Source organism: Antrostomus carolinensis, unplaced genomic scaffold (genome assembly GCF_000700745.2).
Source record: "Antrostomus carolinensis isolate BGI_N321 unplaced genomic scaffold, ASM70074v2 scaffold5321, whole genome shotgun sequence".
In the NCBI taxonomy this organism is placed as follows: Eukaryota; Metazoa; Chordata; class Aves; order Caprimulgiformes; family Caprimulgidae; genus Antrostomus; species Antrostomus carolinensis.
Window position 1 is genome coordinate 143,875 of NW_010291874.1, and position 25,340 is coordinate 169,214.

Genomic DNA, 25,340 nt, shown 5'->3' on the forward strand with positions numbered 1-25,340 from the left:
GCGGGCTTTGTGCAGGAGGTTCTGGTTGTGGAACCATAGCCTGCAGTAGGCTCCCTAAGCCAACTCACAGTGTCTTAGTGTCTTACCTGGAAAAGTGTGGTTTATTTTACTCAATGAAGTCTCTGTGAGAGAATCCAGAGAACCTGTTAGTCTGAAAAGCAATAACACAGCAAAGAAGTCATTTCAACTCAACTCTGAACAGACCTACTGCTAGAGTCCTTCTTGTCAAATGTTTCAAGTTCTGATTCTTTCCCTTCTCCCTCCACCCCCGAGACACTAACATTTCAGTTGTAATCAGGCTGGTATGTAAGAGGTGCCTGGAGCACATTAGTTTATTCACGTTATTTACCTTTTACTCAGCAAGAGAGCATGTATAATTTTGAGGCAAGTTCTTTAACAGTTTGGCTGAGCTAGAATATTCAGGGAAAGAAAAGCAAGAACAAGCCTGGTAGAACTTGCTAGATGGAGAGAAGGAAAGAATTACTATCAAAACTAGATATGGGAGGAAAAAGCACCATATTCCTCAGATGTTCTTCCTGAAATGTAATGCAGAGCCTAAAAATAACGTGGTGAATGTTTTGGTTCCTCTGTGCAGTTAGCTGCAATGAGATAGTATTTCCAGTCATGTCCAAGGGCAACTTCCTTTTATACCTAAATTCAGCTCAGCGCATCAGGACTGAGTCATGAAAGTAAGGTTTAATGAACACAGACTGTATCAGAAACACAGGCCCTGGAATGAAAATACTTGAAGCGGCTGCAAGAGAAACAGGGGCAGCTGCATTTCCAATTTATACTCTGCCTTCAAAAAGCTGACCTAAAACCCACCAGATCTTTAATGGAGGTTATAAATTTCCATTAGCAGAAGAAAATTTATTTCTTTCATATCTGCTGCAAAACTTTGTTTCCCACTGGAAACGTATTAAGAAAGCATTTGGCAACAAACACTCCAACAGCCTCAGTGCTCACCTCTGTACACGAGATGGTGGTGCAAATATACCGTATCTGGGAAGACAAGTGAAGTACTGAACACCTCCCACGGAACCATCGTTCTTCCCATGAGGCTTGTCCAATTCAATTCCACACCAGAATCCTGCATTTCAAAGCAGTAAAATCACAGTGTTATTTCGAACAAAACACCACGTGCTTTTCTTCATCTAGACAGTGGATACAGTGGGCATTCATCCACATCAAGGAAAACTGTTTCTAGTTAGAAACTGTCTAGATAGTTATTTTATAATTTTTTATTATTATCTATGTAACTATGCAAAAAATTTATATCACAATAAATCTAATTACCTCAGCATTTTAATATGCTTTCAAGAAAATTATTGACATTTTAATTAATATAGAAAAGGTAAAACCCTTGAGATATATCCTAAAGCCAAAAAGAATGTTACTGAATATACCAGTGGCTACTTGACAAAAAGGAGACGAGAAAGAAGAGCAGTGATGGTTCAAGTTTCCCTCTTTAGTCCTCTGACCACATGGTTTATGCCTCATCTGAGATCATCAACAGTAAAATTAAAGTTTTGATATTAATTCCTTCCTTCTCTCCATCTAGCAAGCTATAATTAATACAAATTGCAAGGCTGGTTGTTCGATATTGCAAGAAGGGTGCAAGAATCAGAACTGGCCAGCAATTCATCTCGTACAGACCACGGAATAGGCATCAAGATGTTAATAAGCTTGGTCATTCATAACCTGTGATAAATGTGAGCTAATTATGTAAAGGTGCTAATTTTCATACTCCATTAGCAGTCCTTATGCTATCCATCCCCAAAAGATTCAAAATTTAATTCAAGTCACTTGGTACTAAGGCACTGGATAAAATGGTAATTCTAATTATCAGCTCAAGAAACACAGGAATGACAGCTTATGAATTAGAAGGGCTCAGTACGTCAGAAGTTCTCCCCTTCCTGTTTTTAGAATTAAAAATCTGCATTGCAGCAAAAAAAAAAAAAAAAAAAGTTTGGGTAACTCCCAGAGCTTTGATACATATTAAAATTTAAATACTTAAAAATGTATCTGTTACATTTTCTGTAAATTACTGGGTTTGCAAATGGTGAAGATTTGTCATCTTTCCATCCTCACTTCTTACAATACCATGTTTTTTCTCCAAAAAACTTTGTTCCCTGACTTTAGGGGAGAGGGAGAAGACTTACACTGTTGAATGGCTTTCTGATTTTTGCACTACTTGTAGTAAATTTGGAAAATCAGTCCTTTCCTCATTGTTTACTTTGTAAGCAATGACATGAAGGTGAAAGTGATCACAGGAAAGTGTAGAATCGGTTGACTGCAGTATCTTAAGCAAGGGCTGCCTACAATGGAACTGGGGAGAGAGGTGAACATGAAAAAAGAAGGTAGCTGGTACCACACTCTCGAATTCTGTCATTCTAACTTTTTTTTTTAAATATTGATGCCACCAAGTGTCAAGACAGAGTATTGCTGTTTACATATCAATCAAAGGGACTTCATTTAAACTAGGTACTTACACCAATACTTAACTGGTTTTGCGTTACTCTTGCAATAAGAAGATTATAGATAAGGAAATAAAGAACACAGAATTTGGTTACAAAAAACCAGCACTCAAAAATTAGTTTCCAGAATTTAGAACAACTTGCTTCTGTTTGAAAACACCTCACTTCACTGCAATGTGTTTTTTAGCAAGGAGGAGCTGAAAGGGAGACAGATGAGAAAATGGTGGCAGAATTTGGGGCTTTTTGAGATGCTTTTAACTGTTCATCTATCCTGTGACCTAACAGTTTGTTAGTTAAGATTTACATGTTCACAACTACCTTCATAAAGATGACAAGAAGATAAGCATAAGACAGATACATGACATGATAAAGAGTATCAGGTATTGCAAGAGATAAGCTGTGTCAAAAAGGCTTAGTACAAAAAGTAAGGAGTAAAGGCATGTGATCTCAACAAACTATATTCCACTTTGGAGACTAAACTGAGGATTTTCAGAAAGCTTTGTAACAATACCTACAATTTCAACATCAAATTATTCCTCCTAATTAAGCCATGTTAGTGGACAAGTAAGTCACATTTTAAAACATTATTTTTTCCTGGCAGTTGTATTAAAATAAAAAATAACCAATGAAACATAGGAGAGAGAGAAAGAACTTTGAAACAAACCAGTACGTTTTTTTAGAGGGACTGAGGAAAAAGGTGGAGTTCTCTTAATATTCATGTGCTCACACATAAGCTATTCCATACTGATTCCACAACATAGACAAAGAGTATTCCAAATACCTGGTGCAAATTTTGTCGTCCCACAAAATCTAACAGTGCCTGTTCTCTGTCCTACCACCAGTACTCTGTCTCCAACCTGAATTTCTCCTTCATCAAAAGGATTTTTCCTTGTAGCTGGAGAAGAACTATACAGCCCTGTTCAACAGAAGAACAAGATCTGAAATTAGTGACATTTTATTTCTAAAGCTTAGGAAAGTCTTAAATAGTGAGCCAACTGATTGGTAAATAAAGTATCTATCTATGGTGCCTTTAACATATGGCAACACACTGCAAATTTTGTTTAGACAAAGAACTGCTTTGTTTCAGCATGAAAACTGTGGACTCCAGCCTTTTCTCTGCAGTTGAAAGGTACACTGACTACAAGAACAGTTCTAAAAAAACATTTAGAAGTTGCCCAACTTAAGTTTACGGTTAAACTATTTCCCTGGTGTCTGTCTTGAACTATCTCAGATTCTGAAACAGCACAAGTAGTTCTACATAAGTATTCAATACAGCAGTAAACTTCCCCCTGTGAAAACACACCTCAATAAACCAGACCGTACCAGCACTAATTTTAGATGAGGCAGAAGACACCCTGGTCACTGCCTTTTTATTGCTGCTAGTTGAGTTCCGCTTCTTACAGTAATTCTGTTTGCCTTCCAAGGAGGTAGTAGAAGAGGACGAGCTGCTGTACACAGGAAAACCTAAAATACATAAATGGAAACAGCCCTTCAGAGATCATATTCAGAAAAGGACAGAATGCAAAGAGCCAAAATGAGAGGTTGTAAAGCAGCATTTACACAAAGACCTGTCAGGAATGACATGGGTGCATCTGACCCTGCCTTGGGAATGAGGTGATAGTTCAGTGCTGGGAGAGGTCTCCAAAAGCCCCTTCTTTGTCACTCTGTTAAAGTTTTTCTAAACAGTCCCAAGGATATTTACTAGAATATGGAAGACTTGGTAATAAGATATCATACCACCACACTCTCAGCATCCAGCTTATTAAAGATTTGATGAGAAGTGGAAGGAAGGTGATATTATGTGAGTGAATTATTGTCTGGATTAAAGCCTACTATATTCCATTACATATTGTATTAATATTAAAACCTGTACTATAAAATAAGAATGGGAAATAAATCACTTTTATCTCCATTTGCAAACCCTCATGTCTAAAGTGTATGATAAGATTTATGTTTAGCTTTCCTCCTTCCTTTTCAAAGCGCTCCCCAGTTCTTCCCTTTCCTATCCCCTTCCACCCAAAACAAGGCAGGGTACAGCAAGACATGTCTGTGTCTCAGTTTCTCAATGTGAAAAGCTAACACAATATTGCTTATCAAACTTTCCAGAATTCTGAGAGGCTCAATTAATTAGTTTTCACAAAGCACCTCAATACTGACACAGGCTTAGTGCGTTCAATATAATTTAATCCTCCCATTTGGCAAAACAGTAAAGAACTGCAGAAAGGCAAATGCAGTGGGTCAAAGCAACAGCTCAGGTATCTGGGGACAGAAATCTAAAGACTCTGAGATATTGGCTGCAGCTATGCTACAATGGAGAAAATGCAAATTATTAAGTGAACTGGTGACTAAACAGGCAAAATCCAGCTCCAAGGTATAAATATACGTGTGCATTTGTGAACACACAGTACAAGTCCATACTTCGAAGTCAGCCCAGCGATGGATTCACTGGAGGTCAGGCCTCCTGGCACCTTTACATGAATGCAACAAGAACTGCTGATGCAGCAATACAAAACTAAAAGAAACGGAACCAGTCAATAAATGCTTCATTTTGTGGGAAATCATGAGGTGGGAGAAGGAAGAGCAGAAGGGACTTCAGCAGCTCCTATAATCCATTCCTCTTCCATCAGGCAAAACAACTCTTTGTTAGATCACTCCCGCCAGGTGTTTGACCTGTTCTTAAAAACCTCCCATCACGGAGATCTTGGGACTTCCTCAACAGTATATTTCATCACATAGTTATCTGTATGTTACAGGGGTTTTTCCCCCTCATAGAAAACCTAATTTAGGTTTTAGCCCAAGATTTCTTACTCTCGTTACACATGCAGAATGGCTTCTACTGTTCTTTGTATTTGAAAGCTTCCCGCTTTATCCCTTTAATCTTCAGTGTTTTTAATCACACAATCACAAATTCCATCAGTCTTTTCTCCTAAGTCATGTTTTATATCTCCAGTTATTGTGGTGTCTTCTCTGAATTCTCTCCAGTTGATTTACATCTTTATTTTTTTTTAAATGCAGTGTCTAATAAAACTAGAGGCAGTGTTCATGCTGAGGCCTTACCAGTGCCAAGTATCCGGGTTGCTTTGTGTATCTCAGGGCTGACACTCCTTTTTATACATTCCAGTATGTTTCCCCTCTTGCAACACCAGGACATAGATGACTCCTGTTTACCCTGTAATACTCAATATCCCCATGTCCTTTTCTACAGAACTATTACCAGGCATGTCATTCCCAGGGTGTATTTATACACTTGACTGTTTCAGCCTTGCTACATAACTTCATAGTTGTGCTGACTCTTCTGCATCTTTCCTGCTCCCCATGATCTTTTTCCCAGTTTGTCAAGGGGTTTTTTGGGGGGATTGGGTTTTTAAGTCAGTCAGCTATCTGCCAATCATCACCTGCACATTTCATGAACAGACTCTATCCCTAGTGTCAAAAACCCCCCCCAAAAAACCCCCCTAATTGTCAGACTCAGCACAAACTCCAGGAAAACCCTAAGCTGAAACAGCTTTCCTGTTTGACACAGAACTGCTGACAGCTACTTTCTAAGTTGGATGTTGGATTTTTCTATAGGTTCTGCACCTGCATTACAGTGGTATCAACTAAACTGCTTGATCACAAAATAAGGCTTCACTCCAAATCCTTTGGAATCCTATTAATTGCAGATATCACATTGCATTCATCAAACTGAGACACTATGCTGCCAATTAATTTCATCGTGTGACCAGAACCTGAAGAACAAGCCATTAAGTGCCCTCCATGAACAAAATGTTGGAAACCTCTGTCTACACAACTGTTTTTTAGCTCACCTCTCAAGAAGTATCATACAGGACAGTGTTTAAATACCTTACACTAGTCTCTTCCTTACACTGTTCAGTGATGGAGGATATAAAAGATGCTTTTCTTTGAAAAGAGTAAGTTCAAAGTCAAACTTCAAATCGTTTCAAAGAAATATTGCTTTTGCCAACACTTTCAGTATGATTTTATAGGCAAAACCTCAAAGGAGACCTAATGTTTACAGTTTGTTAGAGACACCCCTGCAAGTGAGGTCCCTTGATGTTTAAAATTCAGCACACAAAATACTGATGCAGCAGAAGTCACTATCCAATTCTGAAACTAGAGAATTGCAGAGAATGATTCATATGTAAAAATAATTTTTTAAAAAGCTAGAGTTTTGTTTTTCATATTTGAAGTCTGTTATTATGAGTCTTGCATGATACAATGCCCAGACTGTTAAGTGCCGTTAGATGATAACACTTTATTATACAAGCTTGAACATACAGATATAGGAGAGAATAAAAATTCCAACAGAATACATGCAAAAAATCTAGGTCATAACAAAAAAGGGCAAAAGGTCTCCCTCACAAACCTAAGAAGGTAATTCTCCAGATCCTCAGTAAGATCATTTACTAAGAGACAGCTTCCAGCTTTAAGGGTTTGTCTATATTCTTGTCCATGTATTCGGATAGAAGCTGTTACCAAACCAACATAGAACGCCAGCCAAACACCCACACAAAGTGCTCCTAGTAAACCAAATGTCTACAGCCCACCGGGGACCTGAATGCACACAGGCAAGGCAACTTTTTTTTTTATAGTGTAGGTACAGGATCTCTGCCCTACCCAAAATTTTTCTCAAGATGTTAAAAAAAAAAAATTAAAAAAACAGTTACCATCTTTTGCAGGTACAGTTTTTCCCCTGTTAGCAGCCATGAAGTTGGTTTCAGAAGCATTGTCTTTTTTTGACATATTTAGGCCTATAAAAAGAATATATACAATTAAATATATACATTCTAAAAATGAACAATAATTTTACAGAAAAATCATGTACAAAAACAATTTGACAGATCTGCAGATTAGTGAATGCATGGATAAAACAGATAAAACTGTGCAGTTCCTTAGACTCTTGATAAATGGGTAAAACAAGACTGCAGAATTGTTTGGGTGGATAAGCACAAATGTTAAACCCCTTAATGCGTCCAAACTATCTTGCCAAACAATAAAAAAGTTGTCTGAAAAACATTAATGTTTATATTGAAGGAGTTTTACTTAAATCTTTCAAACATTTATATCCATTATATACACAACATTCACTTTATAGTATTTAAGGTATACTCTTTGCTAGCATTAATTTCACCATTTCTGCATTAAAGATTACCCATAAAGGTTTTGAGAGAGAGAGAGATTTGAGACTAAATCTTCATTCGGTCTACAAATCATGAAGAAAGTATGCCATTAAGATTTTCAGAGCCTAACTCTTAGAGCAGTAATCCTGTGATATGCATGTGAACTAGTATTGCCACACAAGTTACAATCTGTGAACAGTCATTTTGCATTTCTGACAGTTTCCTACCCTAACCCGATGAAGAACAAGCTTATCTATGGCCTATCCCCTCCCTGTCATGAAAGAAAAATCATGTCTTTCTTATTTAACTACCTCTCTCAGCTTAATTCAGCTACAGGGACTGAACTAGTTTGCAAATGCACTGTATTTTCCAAAATTTTATGGTTTAGCCATTAAGGCATCAGATCAAAAAAGTAAGTGTTTGTGACTCGTAACACATTTCTCAATTTGATCACAGTAATCCTTTTTCTAGAAACCTGAAAAAGACCTATTATCATCAATCTCAGGGATTATTCAAATCCAGTAGAAACAAATCAAATTGGAAAATATACAGTATTATCTTTTACTTTGCAGCTTATAACCATATCTACAAAAAGAATATTAATTTTCCTTGGGTCATTACAAACCAGTCTATTGCAGGAATGAAGTTTAAGGGAAAGAAATGTGATGTGGCGATGCAGGTAAACACTGCAAAACAAAGTTCTGCCTCTGCAGCTTTATCCTCCCACTCCTGCCAGTGCATCAGCCAGGCACGTTAATCCTAATGGAGCTTTCAACACAAGAACATCTAACAAGCAGCAGCTTCCAGATTACTGCTAGTGGATGTAAGCTCTGCCAGGCAGATGATGCATAACTCACTCTGATTTTTACCTAAAGCAACTATCAGATGTTTAAAATTTACAAAGATACAAATGCACCTTTATGAGAGAAAAGGTGGTTTATGACTAAACTGTCTGGAACACACTGTCCATGACAAAGAAATGCTGCTTTCTATTACAGTTTAATGAGTTACAAACAGTTCACAACAAACCAAATCAAACATTGAAGAATATTTAACAGAAAATGTCAGCTTAGATCTGCTACTGAGCAATACTCCTAACAAACGGGTTATTCTGAGCAGCCTTTTACACGTGATGTCCATTTATAAATAGCTTAAATCTTGTGCTAATTGCAAATACACATAATTAGGGCTTACTTCCCCCTCAATCTATGTAGAGAAGAGTTACATAAATCATCCAAAATGCTGCCAAGATGCATCTCCTCTACCAGCCCAGCACATCATTTCTATACCTTACACTGGTCAAGAGTGGAGTGTTTTAGGGTGCTTGAGTAAATTAAATGAGAATGTATGTATATCCTCCAGCCCTTAAGCTGTGCTGCCTTAGTATGAGTCACCTAAACAGGGTTCAAAAGGCAAAAGAAATATTAATGTAATATATTTAATGACGTTATTATGTAGCCAGCCAGACACAGCGCCAGATTATGCATGGTGGGCACTGCACACAGCAGGGAAGAGCCTGTACTCCAAACACCTTGGAACCTGAACGGACAGAAAAGATGCATCATTTGTACTTCACAAGGAGGGAACTTACAGAGAAGGATTAAGTCATTTGAATAAATTACTAAAAGACTAAGCCAGAGCCAGAGACTGAGCCTGTAACTACTCCAATCAGTAGACCAAGGCTGTATTACAAGGACATCCTTTCTCTTCTAATTTTCCCCTGGTTTAACTCAGATAACACACAATCAGTTAAATAGTTCCTTGATCATTTTGCCAGCAAAACAGATTTAATTTCTGTACATAAAGGTGTATATAGATTAGTTTCTAGATTTTTACTGATGTCAGTTAAATGTTTCAAGTTACCCAGGAAGATCTTAGTAAATGAAATCGTGTCAAGTTTAGACACTTAACTGATATCGCAGCCAAGCAGAAATGACTCTAAAGGCTCAAGAATAAATGTGGTGAATTTTTTTTTCTAATAGAGTATACAAAGACCTCTATTAGTACATCAGATCATGACAATCCCTAAGCAACTACACACAATGTCCTTCCAGTACTACTTTAAAGGTTACTGAATTTCTAATAATGAGAACATGTAGTTAATAACTATCACCTTGTCATCTCAAGTAATGAACTAATTCCAAACTAGTATTTTAATACCAAGATTTACAAGATTGGTGCTAATTCTTGAAGATAAGTACCTCAATCCTGTCTCAACGTACAAGAAAATACTCACCAGAATTCACTTTGGATGTTATGTGCGCTACATCTATTTTCTTGGATTTGACCAAAGGTGAAGACCTCATGGAAGAACTTCGTACAATGCTTTTTTTGCGATCAGAAGCCTTGCTTATTTTAGAAAGAGGTGCAAAGATACCTGGAGAGAAAATTGTATGTGTCAAAAACAAACCAGGAGTAATATAAATGCAAAAAAAGTGGCCTGCCAAGCTTTCAAAGGGTAGGAAGGACTAGCTCAAATGAACAGTAAAACCAAAAGGCTTAGCAAGCAACTTGAACAGAGTAATTCAGGAAGTCAGTAAAACTGTCGATTAGAATCTTTGTCCTAATGGTCACATCCAGTCTCCACTGTTCCAAAATGCAAAAGTTAGTATTTCATGACTGCCCATGAAATATCAATTAAAATACCTCAAGTTGGAAGTTAGAAAACAACTACAGGTGTTAATCTCTTAAAAAGGAGGCAAAGCAGGTAAAGAAACGTGGCTATTATTGTTACAACAAAAAAACAGCTTCAACAATATAGATGGAAAAACAAGAAAGATTATCTCACAGTTTCAAGGAAATAACCAGAAATTTTGACTGGCTGGTTGTTTCAGTGGTTTTGCAATTGGTTTTTTTGGCCAAAACACTAGGAACAGTTAAAAGAATCAATAAAATAAACAAAGCACTATAAAGGAAAGCAACAGAATTTGTTATCTGTTTTTACTCTCCCAAAAGGTTCACATCTTCCAACAGGTTTGGTTTTTTTTTAAATGTAAGAAAAAATTAAAGGTTATACCATGTTTCGGTGCACACTTGAAGTACTGGACTCTTCCAACACTTCCATTGTTCTTTCCTTCTGGTTCATCCAGCTCTACACCAGCCCACTGGCCACTGGCAAATTCCGTTGTGCCACAAAATCTTAATGTGCCAACCTAAAGCAAAAAGCACCAACACAGAATGACTTTGTTAAACAAGTATTGTGTACAAGAACATAGTAGAGATTATGAAGGAGAGTAATCATACCACCTTATGATTAAACAAAATTTTAAAAGCCAGCCAATGTTATAAAAATTTTTTTGCTGTTTCAATATATACTCTGTAGGTTCTGAACAGATAAGCACATCAAGAATATCAAGACTGACCAGTCTTGCTGGTGGACCTGTCTCCACAAACACACATTATAAGCTCACACCCTTCAACCAAACAAGGGAGGAATAACTAACAGAGATGCATTTAACACTGATTTAAATTATTTTTTATATTTGATTTTTAAATTAGTTTTAGTAAGAAAAACCTTTGATCTTTCAGTTGCTCAGTTTTCATTATCTCATGTGACCTTAATACTATTCATTCACTTTTCACTAAGACTTCACTGCCTAATCCAGCCCTCAGAGAGTAAACAGACAGAAACAATTCTTTTCTTTACTATAAAACCTTCCAGCTACTCTTTCTTAATGTTCTGTAAAGAAATAAATGTGACCCAGAGCCTATTCTTCTTTTACTCTGAAGATCTCCTTTAAACTTGACTGTTATAGGTAGGTACATCACACTAATCTAGACACAGACTTTTTAGCTACCAAGCCGGAGATTAAATTCAGCTGGAGGAAGCTTGGCCAAGCAGCCTAACAGATTCCTCCAGGCACCAGCCAAAGGGCACTTACCAAGCAGAGGGAAGGGCCCTGCATCTTAAACTGGAGGTGGAGATGGCAGAACTGGGGCTCCAATTTTGCACAAGCGCTAGGACTTGTGCAGGCCAGGAGCAGAGGACATCGCACATGCAAGAAATGTGGCAGGAACAGGAGTAAAGTTTTCTTCCAGCTACTGGTTTCCCTGCACTCACATTTCATTAAGTGTCCATTCAGATAACATATAATCTAGCAGAGCATGAGCTGGTGAAGCTGAGGGACCCCAAATCATGTACACATAAACATCTGCTTACACAGCTTTCTACCCAGTAAGACAACCAGAATGACAGGTGCAGTAGGAATCAAGAGAGGAATCCATTTTCCCTCTGGCATCTAATGTGCTTGGCTTTCAAGCTTCATTAAAGCTGCTACGCTAGGAGACTGCAGAAGCAGGAAAGAACAGGAATCCATTAACACTGCTCATAAAAATGCTGCTGTTCCAGTGCCCTCCTCCCAGCTTCCATATTCCAGAAATGAGAACTGATCCAAGAGGAGGTTAAGAACTGGGCACCCTTTTCACCATCCTTTTCTCACTTTTCTCCACCCTGCACAAATTTATGAGTATCAAGGGAGAGAGGAAGGCAGGGCTGAGATCAACTGCTCCATTCAGACAAATGGAGAAAGTGGGTGGGAAACAACGCGGGAGTAATGCAGAACAGCTCCTCGCAGACAAAGGAAGGAAGGGAGGAAAGCAGACGTGGAAAAGGAAGACCAAAAAGCACAGTCATATTCCTCCTTCCCACCTGTTGTATGACAGCTTTGCCTCCCTTAAAAAAAGCTAGCTGGAAAGCCCTGCTGGCCTTTGGAAGCAGAAAGACAGTGTCCAACCACTTATTTAAAAACACTGTAACAGCATAGTCAACTTAAAACAAAAGAAAAAGTTACCAAACCCAGGAAGCCTTATCCAGACATGGTAACCCATTACAGTACAAACAGTTCCATGGGCCTTGCTTAGAGGAAAGACACACAAGAGGACTAATTTCTTCCCTTCCTTGCTATAAAGACTCCATTAACTTGCAGTTACACTATCTCCCCTCGCTTTCACTGTGCAATGCCTTTCTGTGAAAGAAACTTCCACGAACTTCGTACTGTCTTTAAAGAATGAGCAGCTTCCTGTACATACTTCAGTTAAAATGCCTTCTGCATAACTAGTGATTCCTTCAATTTTCTGACCCAATTTCAAGAATACATCAAATGAAAACAAAGAATGGAAGCCACTTTGCACTCTCGGTGGAGTTCAGCTTAGAACACTTCAGTTGTGGTAATTACAAATCTGAAGTTAAACTAGAAAAACTATTAAAGGTAAAGCTACTTGAACATAAAATTTTTCTCACAAATGTCTTCAATATTTACCAGAAAAAATATTTGAAATCTTTAAAAGAGTTCCAGTACTCTTAAATCATTTCAGAGCCCTTGCTATCAGAGCAAATAAAAGGTATGAATATCCATGTTATATTATTCAAATACATTTTTTAAAATGTGTATAGCAAGGTAGCTTCCTAAAAGCTAGTCACATTTGAGCTGGACCAGTATTAGCTACATTCTTACACCTCCACAGAACCATTTAACAACCCCTTTGGCACAGCACTGCTTCAAAGATTTTAGCTGCATTGCACCAGTGAAACTGGGTTACTATAGGCTAAGCAGAAAGAATTAAAGTTTTCTTTTACCGCCCTCTGGAAACTATCAGGGGTAAGAGTCATGACCGCATACTCAGAACTGAAAGCTGGGCAACTCACAGAGTAATCTGTAAATTTTAACATCATTTTGATGTGACACCAAAAATGTTAATAAAACCTGAGCCATGCTGACATACTATAGGAGACTTAAAAATTGTTTACAGATACGAAATGCAGGCTGTGCTTTCAAAACAGCTTTTCATAGCAGTGACTTTTTTTAACACATAACTGTTCAGCTTATTACTTTCTGTTACCAGAGTTCAGTTTCTGCCATCCAGAGTTCATCGCTTCCAGAAAGTTTTAAATTTGAGGTATGACTCCAAAAGGGCAAAGAAACTGACTGTCTAGACATTATGAGGGTAGTATCAGGTTGCTCATCGTACCTTCTGTCCTGCAATAACAACGCGATCTCCCAATTTCAGGCCAAGGGATAAAAGCATGGCCTTGCCTGTGACATGATCATAGTTTGGAATCATGGCTTTTGAGATATCACATGAGAGAGGCACTGCATCCAGCAATATCTGCTTGATTTCTTTTGCACTGGCTGCTGCATCTGCCATTTCCAGGGGCATATCTACCGGATCAGGAACCACATCTGCTGGAATCTGCCCTTTGTCATTCTGTAGAAACATAACATAGCACAGGATTTGATGTTGTGACAAGATAAACCTGATCAGGAAAAATCATAACAGTTTACAAAGTTTTTAATCCTCTTTATTAGATATTTCTTCTAGAATATAAACAATTATAAAACCATCCACCTTTTCAAAGAAGGATGCCAAAACATTCTTAGATATATAAACTAGCATTTACAGTGTCTTATTTTCAAAAGTGCCTAGTTACCAAAATTTTTAATCTTAAGAACATTATTGGTACTCAGAACACATGACAAAACACCTGTAAATATCTGTGTACCTGAACACAGATTTAGGAAATTAAGCAAGAATTCTGGTCTGAAATGCCAATACTGTAAAGCTAACACCTCCCAAAGAATTTATCTTTACCCAGCATATAGTTTACTCCTTGGTGAGGCTTATTCCAACTGTAAGATAGAATTTAATTAATATATGTTGCATGTATAGAATATACAAAGTTGATGTCTCACAAATACTTGAATAAACCTGTTCAGGTTTATTCAGATCCAGACTATTCCATGAGAGATGAATTAAGGACAGAGTTCTTTCCAAACACTTCCCATTCCCAGAGAGCAGTGATTGTGATCCCTCGCCCTAGGCCAGAGCTGTTGGGAGTGCCAGCTCACCTGGAGTTAACTCAGGGACAGTTGGCCAGACAGCAAGAACACTGTTGGGCTGTCAGGCTGCTACCATGGCAAATTCCACCTCGGCTTTCTTCAGCAAAGGTGTTACTATGGATCTTCACGCCAATTTTCACAAAGTTTGTGGAAACATAATTATCTCACTCTTCCAAATTTGTCTCAACTGAGCCCCTGGACTCAGAAATTACCAGAAGCTCAAAGCGGGAATGCCGCAGAGCAAGATTCTATTTGCTTTGTTTCCTTAAAAAACAGACTAAAAGCTCAACCTTCCCCGAGCCCCCTATAAATCTTCCTGTCTCAACCCTAGAAAACTATAATCCTTACTCAGCATCTACACTCTGCTGTCCTCATATAAGCAAACTCTATCCACTGTCTCTGGTCAGAACTTTATTATGGGATTGAAGAATTCAACACCTACCATTCCTTAAAAATCTACAGTCATTCTGTAAGTAAAAAGTCAGCCCGTTCAAGCCACAGTACCTCAACACCAGGATATAGCCGAGCAGGGAGTTTGTTTTGAGTTTTTAGTCCTCACATTAGCAATTGTTTCAGTCACATCAGTCCCACAACTCAGGCCACCAGGTGCCCTGCAAATCTTTGTGTCAACAAGGCAGGGGGCAGAGCAGAGCAAAGTGGGTACAGTGGCATAGGACTGATTGGCAGAGCCACCTTTTGCCAGGTCAGAACGTTTGTGCAACTACAAAGCAGTCTTCCTGGTGACAACAGACTCATAAACATACAGCTGCCACAGAATTTGAAACGTGTACACCCACACTAAATAATGGTACATGCACACTAAATAATGAGACAAAAATCAAAACTAGCATTTTTAAAAAGATCTAGACTGAATATCATGAAGAACTGCATGATCAGTGATCCAGAAGATTTCACACCATCAGTGATACATAACATCATGACTTTTAAATACCTTTAAAACAATTATAATTTCTCATTTTAAAAAACCCAGAATTTGAAAATAGAAAACTGACTGCCCATGTTAAAAAAACCCCCAAACAACCAACCACATCAAAAACCAACAAAAAACCCACAAAAACAATCAAAATGCAGGATTTCTGTCCACACACATATAGCAACACTCTACACTACAACTCAGGCCTAATATTTGGTTAGGAAGCAGAGCAGTTAATGCTTCTTCATTATCAGTTACTTATGGTAAGACTAAGCTTACTGCTGAGCGACACACTGCATTTCTAGAGGTCACAGATTGCATTCCTGTATTTCTGCAAAGACCCACCAGTGCCACGACAACCATCCCAAGACACAAAGGAATATTAACAAATGGAAGATCAAGCAACAAACAGAAAAACATCTTCAAAGCTACCTGAACTAATGAACTAGACTGTGACACAAAACCACAAACTTCAACACACAAGTATGACAAAGCATGTAAAATCATCCAGTGCAAGATATACCGAGCCACTATCACTCCCACGTAACACATTTTTAGCTAACCAAAATCCTGGACAGACTGTTCAATTTTTCCAGGTACTTTTTTCACCTTTTGGTAAATCTCCAACCTAACTCCTTACCCTAAAGGCAGGATTTGCTCCGTGCTCCAGTAAACACTTGACAGCTCCTGTACATAGGTTAAATGCTGCAATATGCAAAGCTGTTCCAAAATCAAAATCACTACAGGTGGCATCCACATCTGCAATTAAACAACACATGTGAGGTATGCAAGTCTGTTACGTGAACATTTCACCCTACATATTCCTTGAGAGGACATTCATTTTTACAGCTTATGTTAACATTTATACAGAGACACCATTATTTATGTACTAAAGGCATATAAGAAGTAATTCTACACAGAATATCAACCTTATCTGCATCTGTTTATTCATACCATGAACCAGTCTGGAAGAAGAGCATTGACTTTCATTTACTTTATAACACTGATGACTTAACTGCAAAACTGTTGCTAATCAGGATGCCCAATCTACTGTGCTAAGATTAAAAACTTAGTAACTTTAAGTTTGCATGTAAATTAATGTTTCTGAAATATTTATATTTTATTGCTTCTAGGTGTCAAATATTAAAATGAGATGCATCTCCAACCAGTTGTTTTCCTTTGTGAGCTGGAAGCGGGGCACGGGAAAACTGATTATACCTCTGCTTTACATGGATTTAATTACTAGTGGCCAAGAAAGAAGAAGGAGCTAGTAATTTTTATAATTTCTTTGTTTTCAAAGAATTGCATTGTAAAGGGTCTTGCACTGATAGTTTGGAAAATGGAGCACTGCATTTGATGAGAGGAGAGTGCCTGGACACCTTCCTGTGTGATCTCATTTAGGTTCCTGCCCCGGCAGGGGGACTGGACTAGATGATCTTTTGAGGTCCCTTCCAATCCCTAACATTCTGTGATTCTGTGATAACATATTTCCACCAGTTGTTCCAAATATATCTTTCAATCTGCTATGAAGTTATTACTGTTCTAGAAGATTGGAGTTTTAATGTCTATTTAGCCTTTGGCTCCTCTCATAAACTACACAAGAGAGACAGATGTCACTTTGAGTCAATTATGTATATGATTGTTAATTAAAAACACCAGCTGATTTAATACACAAACCAAAAGCCAAGAAGTATTAGCAACAGTGTTCCAATTTGAAATACTGGTGAGGAACATAAAACTTTCCACCTCAGGGCTGTACAGTCTCCTAGTACTTTCCAGTATCAGTCTCTGTCCCCAGAATCACTAGCCCATCTCACAACGTGATAAACAAATATCCCAACTGTATCAACATCCTTATACAGTTATACTAAATTAGTATTTGGGGGGCAAATAAAACATCAACATATATGGAAGATCTGTAAATATATATGTCTGTAGAGATATGTCAACTTTATAAATACTAACAAAGATTGACTCTGAATTTTATAAAGATCAAAGATAACCAATTTGGAATCGAATTTTAACAGTTTTACAATTGAACTAATATGAATACAAACTTAGCTCTTCTCAATTTAATTGGCACACGCATGAAAAAACGATTGCATTCATATGATGCAATCGTAACGACAGCTATGTATGCACATGTACCTTTTATATATCAGATGTCAAAAGACCACTACCAATTTAAAACTCAGCAGAAGCTGTGTAGTTGCATACACCCACTGAAGCTTCCATGTTTAATAAGGCTATCAAGCAAGTATTTTCTGCACGCATAGGAACCAATTTGCACAAATACTGATCAGTAACATCAGCTACTGCGTCAGCAACAGCTGCATCTACTCCTATTTTAAAAAGTAACTGACACATAGATTTTTTTTATTTATTTATTTTTAATTAAACTAGTGTGACTTCCTCAGACTCACAAGCTCTGTGCTTGGAATTTTTGAATACTGTTTTCTTACAGCTTTCTTCTAGGTCTAAGTTGGCACAGTAGAGGTGACAAAAAGAAACACATATATATATATATATATCAAATGTTACCCAGTAACCATCCCCAAACTATCTCAGGGCAATTAATATGCAGCAATGGCCTGTCATTAGCAACCCTCGCAGGCTACAGTCATTGTCGAAGGGCACCACACAACATTTCTAGCTCTTAAGTCTTTAACAGTTTTTGTATTTAAAACTTCTAAAAAAACATAAGATCAAACTAGCTCTCTATTCTAATAATTGAGGAGTAAATCTGTATAAAGAATTTAACTGCAGAGTGTCATAAAGGAAATAGTTTAGCAGTAAATCAAAAGAAAACATCTGTGGTACTGGCTGTTTCACAATGGGTGTCTGAGAGTCAGTAAACCACTGTCTTGAAAACTTATTTACACATTAGCAACCACTTTTTCTCCAGTTCAGTATGAATCCATCCAAGGCATATTTGCCTTCTATGTATGTCCTCCTTTCTCTGCAAACTGCCTGATAAAGTATGGTGCTAAGATTATTCTTTCTATTAATTCAGACCATCCATTGTTTTCATGCCACAGGGCAAATAATTTAATATATTTTCTGAGATTAAAAAAAATCATCTGCTTATCCAAGAGTTGCCAACTGCCAAGGCATTTAACCAGAGTGGTTTCCTGGGAAATCTGAGCAAATTCCCACCCTTTCTGTAGGCACTGCACAGGAGGAGATGAGAACACCAAATGCAAACGAGACCTGAAAGAAGATCTAATCTGCTGATGCAAATTGTGGAGACTGGACTATTGAAATGTGATGTGGACTTAACGACTGTGCAGCCTTATTTTGCCTTTTGTTACCAACCTCCACTCGTTACTTCTTGAGCTGTCACACCAACAACAGCGCTGTTTAACAATGACCACCATGATGATTCGAGATGTGGTAAGCAAGCTTTGTGTACTCCAAAACCTACCAGCTTTTCAGAATTTTGAGACAGAGTCTTTTGCTACAACTAAGAGGGCATTAATGATTTTGCAAAATGGTGCAATTAAAAGGATATTCAGTAAAACAAATTAACATTTGTACAATTTTAGTATTAAAATTGTTTCCTGGTTTTGATATCCTGACCAAATTAGGAACAAATGGTTCTGGTTCAGAACCATTCCCATATTTCCATTTGCATTAGCATAAATAGTGCTCCAATTACCAATCCTTCATATTATCATTCCAAAAGGTATTATCTATTTATGCCAAACACTGAAGTCAAACTTTTCCTTACACATGACCTTCCAGATAGCTGAGAAGTGGCATAAATGAGCATGCCAAAGTTGCTTCAGTCAGTAGTTTGCCACAAGCCGCTGCCAAACCCCCACTTCTCCTTTACTTTTCTCCCAGCATTTCAAAATATTTCTCAATGTTTAATGAATCTTAAAAAAACCACTAAGAATTTACCAGAACAGTTACATCTTTGGTTTTCCACATACATTCTCTTAGTCTTCAACTATTTAGAGTTAACTTGTTTGCTTGTTAGATACTTCTCTAACATCTAGTACAAAGCTCAAGGTTAAAAAACAGCACCAGAATCAGTGCATTAAACCACAAAAAAATAGGTTAAGAGAAAAATGAACCAATGAGGCTGACTAAAAGAACAAGAAATTAGAAATTATTTATATATAATGGATAAACAAACTCCACACTTAAAGACCAGAGGGTCAACAGAGTAATAAAACACAGACAACTACATGAAACAAAAGTAACAATGCCTACCTTTTGGCTTTGCATTTTTCAAAATAACACTAATAAGTTCTGGAACATCAAAGTAGGCAGCATAATGCAAGGCATTCATATTTGTCCAGCGGCTGCGTAAACTGCTGTCAGCGCCCAAATCAATAAGCTGCGTCGCAAATTTCACAGCAGTTTCAACATCACCTGAAAGGTAAATTTTGTAAAATATGCATTTGAGATTCATTTGACCTCAAAAAACATGCACATGCTCATGTGTAAACGAGGGGTTTTAGTATCTGCTGGAAGGAAAAAAATTACATGCCACAATGCTAAAGTTTATGTTAAAAGACCTGGCAACACCAGAAAAGCTAACCGATGCCAGTCCTCGCTCAGAAACTTAGTGCAACCTCAAAGGAGAACTGAGGAGCACAACATAGAAAAGTTAATAAAGGTGTTCAAACAGAGTTAAATATTCTCATGTTTCCAGTACTAATGATCATAATAAAGCAAACAAAGATTATTGTTTTCTTCTAACATGATCAGGGTGAAAGGAAAAAAAACAAACCAAAAACAAACAGCCAGTAAGAAAACTGTCCATAGCTTAGTTCACAGCTTGTTCCTCAGCCTGAAACAGCCTCTGCTACATTAAACATGTTTCAGCTGGCACTACTGTTTGCAACACCTATACCACTAACCAGCTGCCACAGCCATAACTGCATTACAGTTCTGTATCTTCCTTTCTCATGGCCACTAGAAGAGCCAAAACCCAGCACTAAAAAAAAAAACCTACTGCAAGGAAAAATTCTGTAATAGTCAGTGGGATTAGCCTTTGTGAATTAATTAGGTTTCTGCATCCATAATGATGTTTCTTTACTCACCAATACCATGAGCTCCTGATTTGCAAGTGTAATGCAAGAGAGTCATATCAGTCAGCCCATCTCTGTCATTCACACTGCAACCCCTTTTAATGATCTGAGAGACAAGTGAAAAACAAGCACATTTTAGCTCTGGCGTATCTTTGACATCAGCATTATTTAGGAAGTTATTTCAGATAATATTGACTCCTGGATTCATTTAAATGGCTAATAACAAAGAAGCCTGCCAGAATAGACTGTAACTGCAGAACCGAGCAACAAGCACAAATGTAATCAATAGTACCATATGAATATCATCAACCTTCATGGTTTACAGATTTTAAAGCTTCTTTATAGTACTACTTCCAACATACATTTCACTTGCTGAAGTTAACTGCTTAACAATAGGAAAATTACATAATGTATGAAGTTTTTCCCCTGGTTTTTTGATCTCTCACCAATCCCCCGCTTCCCCACCAAAAGAAGCCCCCAGTTATACTACAGTAGGAAGAATCTTTACTATACTTTCCCATCTGTCTAGAAAAGCCCGTAATCCAGAAGAAGAAAAATAAGAAAGTAGGATGGAATTACTAGGAACAAGGTGTCTTCTGAAAGCAGCCTACTCAAGGTTGCAAAGATATTGCAGTTCCTAACTCATTTTGCACCCTAGAAACATTGCCCTTCAGGCCAGGCTTCACTGTAACCTCATATATCACAGTTTATGATTGCTGCTAAGTAGGAGACTGAAACACCAAGGTGAAGGGTCTCCAAACAACTGCTCTGAGAAGAAACATTGCCTCTACCGTCTATCCAAATGTACTGAAATTTTATCCATCATCCTTCTCTTTCCAAATAAAAGCTGACAACATGTGGAATACGAGGCACTGATCAGCAACTACTTGTTAAAAGGCAGAAACTGTATCTGCATTTATGATTAGTTCTGCTTCTGAATGAACTGTTGTTATTCATTGTCAACACAGTACTTCTTTAACACTGAGAGCATTCAAGGAGCTTCATTTATACCTCACCTCATTCCCAATAATATCAATATTCTGCTGGACCTGTGGAACCCACTGCCTTAAGATGGCAAACAATTCCGAAACTGATGTTTTGGGGTTGAAAAGTATTTCTTGGCATGCTGCATCATTGGGATCAAAGAAGGAAAACTCTGTCAAAAAAAGGGAATCATTAGGTATAATTTTAAGTTTTAACATGCATCTAGTTTTTCAAACACAGAGGCAAAGAATAGCAGAGAGAGTCACTTCACTATTAATCACACTGGAAAATCAGAATGTTAAATTAATGTAGAAAATTTTCTTTAACATCTGGTCTATTTTTCCTTTAACTCTAAGGTCTTGCTTATACTTCTGAAAAAGCTTTGAATCAGCAACCAGTACGGTGGTACTGCAAGACTGATTTTAAGTTTAGGCAAGGACTAACAGAGATGGGCAGTGATCATGCTAATAAGAGTTTACTCTTGCTTCAAGCAAGCCAAAGACTGCTGATTCTAAGCTGTTCCCAAGCACAGACAAGCCTTTTGATCTCTCAGTGATTAAATGTGTACATGGTTTCTCCATATGCTACAAAACGTGCCTTTTCCTTCTTCTTCCATCACAATTTACATAAAACACACCAAAACATAAACACCTGCACAGATCAGGAAGGCATTCTATGGCCTCCATTATTTTCAGGTATTTCATGAATGTATCAATCCCAGCTAGTGGCAGCTGCAGGTAACAAACATCTTTAAAAATTAAGCCACCAAACCAAGATCAGAAAAGAAGATATATTTTTAAGATTTTAACCCTCATGTTGCTTCAGGAAACCCAGAGTACAGGTGTAAAAACCACCTTATTAAAACATGGTATTTCACGTTACTTATGGGTATGTGTGTGTACATGTAGATACACATACTGTATTTTAAATTTGTGGAATTTCTTCCAACTCTGGAAAATTACATGACAGAATCTGGATAGCAATGGCTATTAGGAAAGGGAATGGAAGCAGAACCTACTATCATCAGCAAATGACCAAATAATGGAAAACACTGAACTTTTACCCCTGCTGCAGCTATCACAGAGTTGCCTTTTAAAAAGGTTTCAAATAAAGGTACAACGTCAGCTCGCATCAATTGCAGATACAAGGCTCTCAGAACGGACATACAGGCTAAGTAAAACAAAGCATCAGCCATCTGGGTATATAAATTGACTCTTGATGAATCATCATAACCTTCCCCTCAAAAAAAGCATATCACACTTCCAGATTGGATAAAAGCACATACAGAGCTATGGGTATCTAGAGTTTCTCTAACTGCATTGCATTGATTCAACAAGAATGAAAAGGAGGACAACCTCACTGATATTTAGCACAAATTTTTATTTGCACCCAGCATATTAAAAAAAGCAAACCCCTTATCTCCCAGCACTACACAAAGCGTGCTTCCCACAGACATCCCATGCACTGACACAGATCCACTGATTTATCTACCAATACTTAACTTCTGCATAAACCACAGTTCATCTATTGCTGAAAACCATGAAGTAAACAGACAACTAGCCAACAAGATTAATGATCTTACACAGCATGTGTGATTCTTACTCTATTAGGATACTAGGAACATTTCTAGTTCCAAACTTGAAGCAAATTATATATCCGAAATCAACTCCAACAGAGTGTTATAATCAGCATGTTAGGGAAAAAACCTGGGAATATATTAAGTATTAATAACAACCATGGTAAGTGCTTAATGAGTGATCAGCTGTAGTGTTTGCAAACCAAAGATATGTTACAGAAAATCTGTTTAAAATTTCCATGAAAAGATGACAATGGCATTTAGATACTTTAAAAGATTAGTTTCTCCACCTCTTCCTTTTCCATGCACTGATTACAGTGCTCAACTGTATTAAGGAAAAATAAAAGCACTTAATGTAATGTCCAAAAATTGTTGTCTGTTGTGGTTTAACTTTCTTTACACAGATTCAGTAATATTACTGTTACACAGGTGGCAGCAAACTCCTATAAAAGAATTTTTTTTTATTCATTGAGTGGGCATAGACCGAGTAGTACAGATATTAGTGATGTTGTAGTGTTATTAGAAGATAACACAACATAACAATGTTTAAAGAAGAATGAATGGATAATTTTTGTAAGGGATAAGAAAGCAGAACGGAATAAATCATGGTGGTACTTAAGAGTAGAACAGGACAGGCAAGTTATGAGAACAGGGCTAAACCACGTAAAGACACATGTTCACATACTCAAATATATCCTATGGAACTGTTAAACTTCCACGCTGTACTAACTCATCAAACAGGTCTCAAGAATGCTGAGGCTGTCAAAGACAGAACATCGCTTGTATTTATTTTTCCTGAATATAGCTGATTGGTGTAATCAATGCATGGGAAAAGCAGAGGTGAAGGCAGTAATTCTCAAGGTAAATAGATGCTGTTAACATCTGCAATATTCAAAGGCATGATAATTGCAGCTATCTATGAAGATCCCTACCTACAGTGACATTTTAATATATTATCCTGTTTAAAACACTATTATAATTTATACATATGAAGACAATGCAACATTATTTCAAAAGCTGATCATCGATACTTGCTATAATTTTCTAATGCTCATTTCACAGTCCTTACCACCAAACATCTACACTTCCAACAAAAACATCCCCTCAATAGTCTGTTGTTTACATACTGAAAGCACAAGAAAAAGTGTAACTCCAGAGGTTTTAAATGCAATGTAGATGCTTAACTGCATTTAATTACTGCAATTTTTACATCTTAACACAATATCCAGTTCTACGCTGAGACGTAAAAAACCTACAAGCATCTGACCACCCACACACACACACAGAAGAAACAGTAAGAAGGAAAAGATATCATAAGTGAAAATGTATGTCACAAGAAAAATAGAAAAAGCATGGGTCTTTACCTTTCATTTCCTTTAAAAAAGGATAGAGAATTCATTTAACAAGCAGTAAACTTTTTCTGAAAAGGAGGAATAACTTAACACTTCATAGCTTTTCTTAAAAGGTATTATTCAAATTTATTCTCTGCTGGTCACAAATCCATTTTCTGTTGTAAGTACGTACCACAGTCTGAAGGCATTGGTGCTGCAGCAACAGAGAAAGTAACAGATGTTTCAGAGCTTGGGAATAAGAATCGTTCTCTTTCAATGAGGGAGTCTCCTTCTGAGGAAGGTTCTGGGAGATCCTCTATGGTCATCTTCTAGAAAGCCACTTCAGGAGGAAAAAAAAGAATAAATAACCTCATTAGAAATACTTTGGATTAGTTCTATCGTAGTAAGACACAATGTGCAATAAGACTAATTTTTTTCCTTTTTGCAAACACAAAACTATTTCTACCATTACATTCTTACAAACTAATAAAGCTAGTAGAGTATGGTGTCAAGGATAGACAACTTTTAGTTTTGACTTCATCACTAAACTTGCACGTTATTAATGAAAAACATGGTATTTCTCCCATTTTCCACTTGAGCAGTAATGCAAATAACAATGCTATAATTAGCAACACAGAGTGATGATGAATGGATTAGAGTGTTTTATAGGTGTATGAAAATGTGAAGCATCGAGCACCTGTCCTCATACTCTGCATGTATATTCCTTTCCTTCGCCGTGAGCAAGAACGTGCTACCAGCTACCGCCTTCTCCTCTTAAAATTCTCAGCACTTTAATCTTCCCACACAAAGCTGCAGACAATGCATCACCGAGTGATTCACTCCTGGACTCATGATCCCATATCAGCTCCTTTCCCAGCTTCTCCCCTCTATGGTTTAAAATAGCACACTTACCACAGAGTGTTGAAACCTCCACCCTGGTGTCGTTTCCAGTCAACTTGTCAGGCCTCAGAGTAACCTAGGGGAAAGAAGAAATATGAAATGGCCGTACAGAGTTGTAGTGACATTTTCTAACAACCAGA

At 37.5% G+C, this 25,340-nt stretch overlaps 1 protein-coding gene across 1 annotated transcript in view; it reads right to left on the reverse strand.

Annotated features, from left to right (window-relative positions):
- Nucleotides 1-24,626, reverse strand: part of CLIP4 (CAP-Gly domain containing linker protein family member 4) — a 26,199-nt gene extending 1,573 nt beyond the window's left edge. The window contains exons 1-14 of the mRNA XM_029087164.1: nucleotides 24,494-24,626; nucleotides 21,426-21,565; nucleotides 20,422-20,515; nucleotides 19,586-19,747; nucleotides 16,008-16,126; nucleotides 13,565-13,801; nucleotides 10,614-10,749; nucleotides 9,834-9,974; nucleotides 7,145-7,228; nucleotides 5,997-6,015; nucleotides 3,801-3,925; nucleotides 3,259-3,393; nucleotides 967-1,090; nucleotides 87-151 (exon numbers count right to left, since the gene is read on the reverse strand). Coding sequence (XP_028942997.1) covers nucleotides 87-151; nucleotides 967-1,090; nucleotides 3,259-3,393; nucleotides 3,801-3,925; nucleotides 5,997-6,015; nucleotides 7,145-7,228; nucleotides 9,834-9,974; nucleotides 10,614-10,749; nucleotides 13,565-13,801; nucleotides 16,008-16,126; nucleotides 19,586-19,747; nucleotides 20,422-20,515; nucleotides 21,426-21,565; nucleotides 24,494-24,626 — 1,714 coding nt within the window. The remainder of the gene's footprint in view (nucleotides 1-86; nucleotides 152-966; nucleotides 1,091-3,258; nucleotides 3,394-3,800; nucleotides 3,926-5,996; nucleotides 6,016-7,144; nucleotides 7,229-9,833; nucleotides 9,975-10,613; nucleotides 10,750-13,564; nucleotides 13,802-16,007; nucleotides 16,127-19,585; nucleotides 19,748-20,421; nucleotides 20,516-21,425; nucleotides 21,566-24,493) is intronic.
- Nucleotides 24,627-25,340: the final 714 nt, after the last annotated feature.